Source organism: Pygoscelis adeliae, unplaced genomic scaffold (assembly GCF_000699105.1).
Source record: "Pygoscelis adeliae isolate BGI_AS28 unplaced genomic scaffold, ASM69910v1 Scaffold155, whole genome shotgun sequence".
Lineage (NCBI taxonomy): Eukaryota > Metazoa > Chordata > Aves > Sphenisciformes > Spheniscidae > Pygoscelis > Pygoscelis adeliae.
Window position 1 is genome coordinate 4,894,102 of NW_008824932.1, and position 8,961 is coordinate 4,903,062.

The 8,961-nt window shown below is 42.4% G+C and overlaps 1 protein-coding gene across 1 annotated transcript in view; it reads right to left on the minus strand.

Annotated features, from left to right (window-relative positions):
* Window positions 1–2,431: 2,431 nt before the first annotated feature.
* The window catches only part of IRS1 (insulin receptor substrate 1), a 10,893-nt gene continuing 4,363 nt past the window's right edge, over window positions 2,432–8,961 (minus strand). The window contains exons 2-3 of the mRNA XM_009325114.1: window positions 3,091–3,123; window positions 2,432–2,474 (exon numbers count right to left, since the gene is read on the minus strand). Of these exons, the coding sequence (XP_009323389.1) occupies window positions 2,432–2,474; window positions 3,091–3,123 (76 nt within the window). The remainder of the gene's footprint in view (window positions 2,475–3,090; window positions 3,124–8,961) is intronic.

The window sequence follows — 8,961 nt, forward strand, 5'->3', positions numbered from 1 at the left end:
GGGGATGGAACCCCTCTCCTGTGAAAGAAAGGCTGAGAGAGTTGGGGTTGTTCAGCCTGGAGAAGAGAAGGCTTCGGGAAGACCTTCTTGCAGCCTATCAGTACTCAAAGGGGGCTTATAAGAAAAATGGCGGCAAACTTTTTAGTAGGGCCTGTTGCAACAGGACAAGGGGGAATGGTTTTAAACTAAAAGGGTAGATTTAGACTAGATATAAGGAAGAAGTTTTTTACAAGGGTGGTGAAACACCAGAACAGGTTGCCCAGAGAGGTGGTAGACGCCCCATCCCAGGTCAGGCTGGACAGGGCTCTGAGCAACCTGCTCTAGTTGAAGACGTCACTGCTCATTGCAGGGGGGGTTGGACTAGATGACCTTTAGAGGTCCCTTCCCACCCAAACAATATGATTCTATGATTTTGCTATTTTGAAGTAACAATTCAGAATTTGTGATCAGGAATTACGGGAGAGGAATCTGTACTTATGACAGCACAAACTTTTCTGAGGAAACGAAAATTAATCCCATCTTTCAGAGACTGTTCAGCCAACATCTCCATCGTTTACCTACAGTGCCTGCAAGGGTCAGAAATGGAACGACAGCCATCATTTCAGCAGAAGTGCCCAAACTTTATTTCTCTGGGTATCACCATTAGAGAACGAGTACCATGAAAAAGCACATTGTACCATGCCAGGGAAGGCAGCAGACACTACCAGCCCTATGTCATGGTAGGCATAGGCACAGCAAAGGACATTGGGTTGCACCTGTATCTTCTCCAGGAAAGAGAAGACTTTTTTTTTTTTCCTTTTTTAATATCAGTATGAAGGATCTTGCATACCACATGCATCACTGCTGACACTGACTCCCAAACACCTTGTCTATCGCTTGCATAAGAATCATCAAACTAAACTGGGAAGTTACTGGAAGACCACAGTCTCCTTGCACTAGTAATTTTCAAGGTATTTCAGCAAAATGACCGAACATTACTTATGCTTGGGCACCAGCACTCCCCTGGTGTGCAGCACATACAGAGGGCTTTCGAGCTCCCAGTTTGTCTCTGAAGCCAAAACATCTCGCCTGTTGCTCGTTCCCTGTTCTCTAGGGGTTAAAATTTCCTTTTCTAACATGGCAGCCTTCTCTTCAGAATGAAAGCCAGCTACGCTGAAGATGAGTTACCATCCGGTGTTTTAATCTAAAAGATTCCCTCACTGGCAGACATCAGCTATTGCTCTAAATGTCTTTTTGCATCTCTCGTACACAGCGCAGGGCACGGGAAGCTCGAGTCAGCACTGAAGCAAGCAAGTCACAGCTTCAGCCACAGCATTTTGAGCTCCCCACCTCCCTTCCACTCCTCTGCGGTCACTTAAAAACTGATAAACAGCAAAACCCCAGCTGAGATATGCCATAAGAGGAGCAACAAACTCAATCTTCTACCTCCACCTATACTTCCTGAGGTTCTTTGATTGTCTCAACCAAGACACATGTCTTCTCCACAACTCTGGGCACAGCATTTAAACATGGATGTTACTAGTGAGGTAAAGATGCCCAGGATCTTGTGAGGAGAATGAAGGGCAGCTTTGGGTTGGGTTTGTTTTGGTTTTTTTAAGTCTACAATTCAGTGAAGTAAGGGCAGAAGGGACCCATACAATCACTGGCTTAGTCTCCTCCACTCCACATGTTTGAGCTTTTTACTCCTTCAGGGAACTGTTCCACTGAAGGAAAGCTCCACACGAAAAGCCAGACCACTGAAATTGGACAAGAACCAAGGCTGATAGATAATTCACATCTTTTCTATTCATACAGAGTCTACATTTCAAAGAAAGCTTGTCCAATGCTTAGGTGCCCTAGTGGGTTACGAACATCCAACCTACACAGACTGGGGGGGGAGGAGAAGAAACACAGTAAATTACAAGTTGTAGATGTTCCCAGACTACTACCTTTCTGCATTTTATAACATGTATCATCAGACAATTCAAATGTACAAGTACACTTCAACAGCTCTACTAGCTGTAAAGTGTACAACGTAACTCCATTCTTCCTGAAGCATATCTTACTTGAAAACTTAACAAGTCGTTTCTTCCACGTCCCCAGCTTCCAAGAAAATGGAATTTTACAACAGTTGACAAAATGTACACAAGCAAACCATCTGTGATACACCACGGGAACGGTACGTTTCACCTTACAGCTCAGGTGGCTGACACCAGATCTTTTAACTAGACTCCCAGATTATTATGAGCAGTTGAACACACACAAACTTTCACTGTCTCACCTACCTGATCAAAAACTACTCTGAAGAAAATACACTTTGCAATTACCCAAGGTTAAATCTCTAATAATAGTCTTCAGAGAACATGACCTAGATATGTCAAACATCATCAGAGAGATATATATCAAGGCATCTTTTAGTTAGTTAAGAGTGCCAGGCTTATTTAAATCTCCTTTATCTGTTCACACCTTGGCTTTTGTTGTATTTCCCATCATTTCTGTAAGCGGAGAGTAAAGCTGTTAAACTTGAGAATCTTTTTTAAGTTACCGACACCTCTCCTTTACTACCTCTATCTCATGTATTCAGAATAATAATCACCACGATGATAATTTATCAAAAACCCAGAATGATGTAAAAATAGAATAATGCTATTCACTTCTATGAATAGTTACTCTAACATATCAGATGACGTACAGATGACCAAAAGCCAGCTTTTAGCATTCTGACAAATTGGGAATTCAGATGTATTTGTTAATATTAATATTTCTGTGTTGCAGCTCTTACCACAAAATGAAAACCACAAGATCTCCTGTAACAAGCCACAATAATTTTGCCATTTGAAATTTTCTTTTACAAGATGTTCTTTAAACTAAACAATTTTACGGGAACCTATACTTACTAATCCGTAAGTCAAATTATGAAACTACTGAACCTCATTTTTAATCAAATTTATAACTGTCCAAGTAGTAGACTGTAAAGAACAAAATACTGCAGTTAAAAAAACCTGTGTGAATATAGTTCTCCTTTCATTATATGTATTTTATAAAACCAAGTTTTTTTAATGTTAAAATTCACTCGTTCTTATTTGTCTTGTACTTAATTCAGATTCTTACCTGTGGTTTACTGCGGTGGTTGTGACAGGGATGCTAGAAGACAAAGAATTCAGGAAAGAAGAGCTGGAGGCAAATTCTGCTTACCTTACCATGCACATCATCCTGTTAAGGTCAGCAGAATATCCAAATAATATTAAAAAAAATAAATCTAATCACAAGTAAGGAACACATGCGCTTTCTAAACAGTGTCTATCCCAGTAATAAAGATCAAAAGAAAAATACAGAAGTAAAAACACTTTCAGAAAACTGCAGTACCATGCAAAATGAGTGCCTCTAGAATAAACTCCCCGTATACATCCAGGCTCTCCGCATTCCTCTATACTCATCCTCAAACTTCCACACACCACCACCCCAATTCCCTTCAGACCACGAACACCTTGCAATTCTCTCCACCCACGTCATCAAACCACAGTTCCTCTGAGTCCCCTAAGTAATTTCTGTGTCTCGTTTCCATCTCCCTCCCATACCAGTTCCTACAACTATGCCCCAGCCTGTACCTTTAATTCCCCATTTTCTTATGTCAGCATCCCAGAGTCTCTCTTCTAGCCACAGCATGGGTCCCGTGAACAGCATTCCCCCCCTTTTCCCTCCTATCTCTTAAGAGTTCATAACTCTGTCAATCAAGAGCAATAATTAGTTTTCAGTGAAAACTTGGCACAGAGGTTAAATCTAGTATCAAATTAGTTTTGGAAAAGAATATCTGTTTCTTTCTATATCTATCACTGGACATCAAAATATTTTTTTTTGAAGTTTATGTTCACTAGTGACTTTATTTGCACAATAATCAATACTGAACAGATCCACTTTCAGAGCTTCAATAAACTGGAAGAAACCACCCCTCTTTCTTCACAAACAAGCTATTATACAGTTACTGCAACTTGTTCAAAAGAACATTCAAGTATATTTTACTTTCAGTACTTGCATCCATGTATGTATAAAATCATGAAAACTGCATAGTCCTAATGAGTATCAAAATTTCAGCTATTATAAAGCACTCCTGAAACAACACAACATACTGAAGATATTGGTCAAATAACATTCCTACTCCACAGCTGCTTGCTGCATTTTATTTAAGAGTTGTAATTCTCTATTTACGAGTGTTATCTAAGGAAACATACGGTATCTCCACAGTTGCTAGTTAAAAATGAGCATCATCCTTGTCCTGCAATGTCCTGTTTCATTTTCAAATTTAAACCACATTCAGAACCAGTTTAAACATTGACTAAATATGAAACCTATGTGCTAAAGAAGTCCAGATAGTAGTTCATAATCGGCTGAATTGGTTTATAAAACATACAGTTCCTATTTTTATGCCAGGAAAACAAAAAAAAAGTCCCAAAAAACTTGTCATTAAAATCAAGGTGGGGGTGAGGAAATAATCAATACTACTATTTAATGTAGCTAGATTAAAGGAACTGATCTACTGTCTAAATTACAAAAAAAAAAAACCCCAACAAACCCTCAAAAAACATTAATTATAAGCTTGTGGTCTTGTTAAACAGGAGAACTGCAAATACGCAGGTATGTGGAGAGACAGGCTCAATTTTGGCAAATAATTAGGTATGGGGGAAAACTGGTGTATGCCTACAGTAAGAAATGCACTGTTTTGTCTACAGTAATACCCATAAAGCATGGAAAACTTTCATAACTTACTGGTATTTACCTTGGTGCTGACCCAAAACTACAAAAACTTCTGTTCTTTCAGTTCTGGAAACAACTTCCCCCAAAAAACTTGTTCTAATTGTACACATCTTGTCTTGGCATTTGCTGTGTTTCAGTCATTCCACCTTAAGTTTTTAACTTGAGGAAACAGAACCAACTATTGAAAATTATTAAAGAAATAAAATAAAAAAGCAAGCAACGTCCCAACAAAAAAAATCCAGGTATATTATACAAGAATTGCATGAAATACCGTCACGTGTATTTTCATGAGACCCAAGCAAATGTTCAGCAGTGCTTTGCTTTAACTGGAACCAGACAAAAGGCATAACAACCATACAGATGCCATTGTACTGTATTCCCATTATACTGTATTCCATTTCCTTACATCACCAAAAAAACCCAACCCACCCACACACTGGGTAAAATAGGCATCATTAAAGCTGCCAGTGAGCCAAGTTACCACTTGCTCACACTACACATATTCTATTCGGTGTTATTAGCACCCACTTTCACGAGTTCTCAGACTCATCAGCAAAATGGAAATGAGGGGAATAATGGCTTTGCTTTGAAGCTCCGGAGATCAAAGCCACGTACCTGGATTCATGCTACTATCCTACTACAGCCTTTCCTGTTTCTCCGGAGCCAACGTCTAATGGTTTCCTTTTTGGAATATTTTTTGACTATATACTCAGAACACAAGCTATCAGCGGTTCATCTTCAAAACCCCTGCTCATTCTAGGAGCCTTCTCTTCTCACAGCAATCCCAAAAGCAGGATCCACAACAGCTGCTCATCGGTGCATGCAAAGAGGAAAACGCCTTACAGCAACACTGCTCTCCCCTCGCTTTCTCCATCTCACAGGCTGGTGTTTCCCAGCACGATTTGGCCGCTGCAGCAACGTGGCCTTCCAGCTACGGCCTAACAGTCCATTTATCAGAGGATCCAAGCACCAAAGAGTCACTGGCTGGGCTGGGCACACACACCAGTACCCAATTCTCGGAAGCAGAGGGAAGCGTTTGGGCAGGGGAGCGTGCAGGACTGCATTGAAACTGCTGCGCTTTTCACAGGATGAGAGAAGAGAGCTAGGAAGGCTAGGGCAGGGCCAGCTGTTAGGAAACAGCCGAGAATATACGACAGGGAAGGCAATGGGATTGGAGCATGCAGAGGAATGCTGTGGGTGCAAGAGAAACGTTTTTTAATTAAATTTGGAAAACAATGTGATAATTTCAGCCAGTATCTTTAATGTCAGGAGAAATAAGTGCACTTGAAAGAGGTTAAAAATACTTCAGAATGTAATGCCTGAGCAACTTGGAGGCGGCTGGGGGGGAGGACAGGGGAGCAGGGAAGAGGAGAGGAGTTAGCTAGCTTGCAGCAAAGCAGCAGCAATCATTTTACCCGTTAGGAGATGAATGGCCAACATTTGGGGTCCTTGTCTTGTAGTCTGGAACAAAAGAAAATTCCAGAATGGGTAAAAACAAGAGTTATCCAGATAGTTCTGGCCTTTGGGGTGGTGCGGAAGGTTGCTCTATGGAGAGGAGGGGGGAAAAAAAAAAAAAGAGCACGTGCAGTCCCTTTGGCACTTCTGAGATTAAGAGTGTAAATAATAACCCATGAAAGAGATGGAGAGCAAAGAAAGGGTACTTAACGCAGCCTTCCTCATCCCTTGTTCTGATACCTGCAGCTTCACCTCTCCCTTCCCCGGTCTGGATGTTGTCTCCTCTCCGCCATACCTGCCAACATACCAAATCGCTTTCCCATTCTCTTTCACGTTGCTCAGACACCAACAGGAGAAACAACAACCACAGCCTCCCCGCTCTCAGCCACAGCCTGAACAGCCTCACCTGCCATGAGGAACACGGGGGGAAGCTGGCCGAGGCCAAAGCAGCACAGCCCGCTCGGCTGCTCGTTGGAAAGGGCATGCAAAGCTTCAGGGAACTGGAGCACCCTCACTGCACATGGAGTTTTCAGGAGAACGGTTTAGCTGAAGGTGCTCAACAACTTTTTCAGGCATGTGCAAACAGACTGTTTGCAGGCCTGTAAATCACTCACCTCCAGGCAGATTTTCTCAAGAATGGCATGAGGTATAACCTACATGGGCTGACTCCCCTGCCAAACCGAAGTTCCACCTCCAAAGCAAAAAAGGTATGAGAACGTGTCAAAAAAACAGCTGTAAAAATGGTTTAACATGGACAAAACATTGTTGGGTTTTTTTCCTTAACATGCTCAACAGGAGATGGAGATAGTCGGGCTGAATTTTGCGAGGAGAGTTTCAGCTGATGGCAAGAAATCCAGCCTGGGAAATAGGAGTCCAAAGGGTTAATCTCTGAGAAACCTACAAGCAGCTAACACAGCTTTATAGTAGGAAGGGAAAGGGAACAGCCATAGCTACAAACTCCCCACATAATTATAGCCTGATTCTTCCCCTGCCTCCCAGAAGCCATGCTTGCTCAGTCCCATCCTAATTTTGGGAAATAAGAATCGACTTCAAACAGCAATTACTCTATTAGACACTACCTTTCACAACGCTGCTCTGAAAAACATCTGCATAATATTTTTCAGCACGTTCTTATATCAGGTCTTCCACGTCCTGATCCTCCACTGAACAGCATAATCACAGCAGGCATCTACCTGCCACCACGATGGAGAACATTGCCACAGCTTTTACGTTAAAGATGACACACAGGATCAATTAAGTAAGTTGTCTACAGCAAAAGTAAACAGTGCATTTGGAAAAAACCTGTGTAAGTAAACAGTTATGACACTGCTCCCCCCCAGACCTGCATTCTCATACTCTTGCACACGTTTATTATTTATCCACACGCTGACAGAGGATTTTCGCTCACACTTGCTCCCCCCAGTCTTAGCACACAACGGGGGGGGTAAAAAAAGTGATGCTCCTAGCAATGTGACTTACAGCACAACACGCTGCATCCTTTGGCAAAAATCCCCTCCTGAAGAGTTCGTAACACCAACGCCGCCCTAGGCAGATATGGATTCCCAGGGTAACGAGAGGCATCTCGAAGACCGTCTAGACAGGCTGTTGCAAGCACATCCCAGAGCAGAGAAAGGGTGTGGCAGCCTAAGTCTGGTCACAGAAAACCTATTGTGACAGCCAGCACGCTCCTGTCAGATATCCACAGAAATAACCATTTCCTACCAGTTACCATTTGAACCAGACCAGCAATATCTGCGCTGATCTTAAACCTTACCTGGAACGTTGAAATTAACCTGGTATTCATAGGTCACGTAAGACTAACACCTAATATTGCATTGCTCTGACAGGCAACAGCAGCAAGTGCTTAAATAGCAAATGCGAAGAGATTGTTTTGCTTTTGTTCAGGCTGTAAGGATGGAAAACATATAAAAATGGCAAACATAGGATCCCAGGCATCGTACCACAACCAGCCTTCAGCGCTCCCTTGAGCCGAGCAAACAAGCAATACAAACAGTAAGTTTATTACACTTATGATGCAAACAGTGGTATGAGATTCATCCCCTTACGTCGTTGCACGTATTCATAACAACTACTCAAACTACCGTGATTGCTGCTGCTCAAATATGTACAAAACTGCTAAAATCGAGTGTCGCAACAAGATTAACTGGCTAGCTATCTGCTAATGCTTGTCTGCGCCAAAACGGTCTTCACCTTCCATGAAAGGACTCACACAGGTGCACTGTACTTCCTGAGCTCTAAACAAGACGTATTTCTTGTGTGCTGCATGAAGTTCCCACGTAGCAGAAACATCGCATTGCTTGCAGCAATGCTCCTACTCATCTTGCACGCCTGTAACCAACGCGCAACAGCCTGGCAGAAGTTTCTCCCAATTTAAAAAAGAAAAGTTTCAAGGGAGCATAGAAGAACACATCAGCCGATGATAAAGACAAGAGCTCATACGGCCTGTTTCCTATGCAGGTTGTAACGCTGTTGTGAGCGTGGGACAGCCACGCTTAGTATCAGTTGCAACACAAGTGACAGATACGATGCTTTGAAGTCTTTTTCAAGTTCAAAGCACCTTCCAAGCAAAACTTAATTAACACTCATCACAGCCCTGTGAGGTAGATGCCGTTAAGCTGTGTTCTGCACATGGGAAAGCAACCACGCACACGGCGCGGTTGGCTGCTTTACCCTCGGCCACAGGAGCGATTCCTGACCAAACTACAGGATTACAGTGGGAGTTTCCCGTTTCCAGCCCTATGCTACAGCTAATTC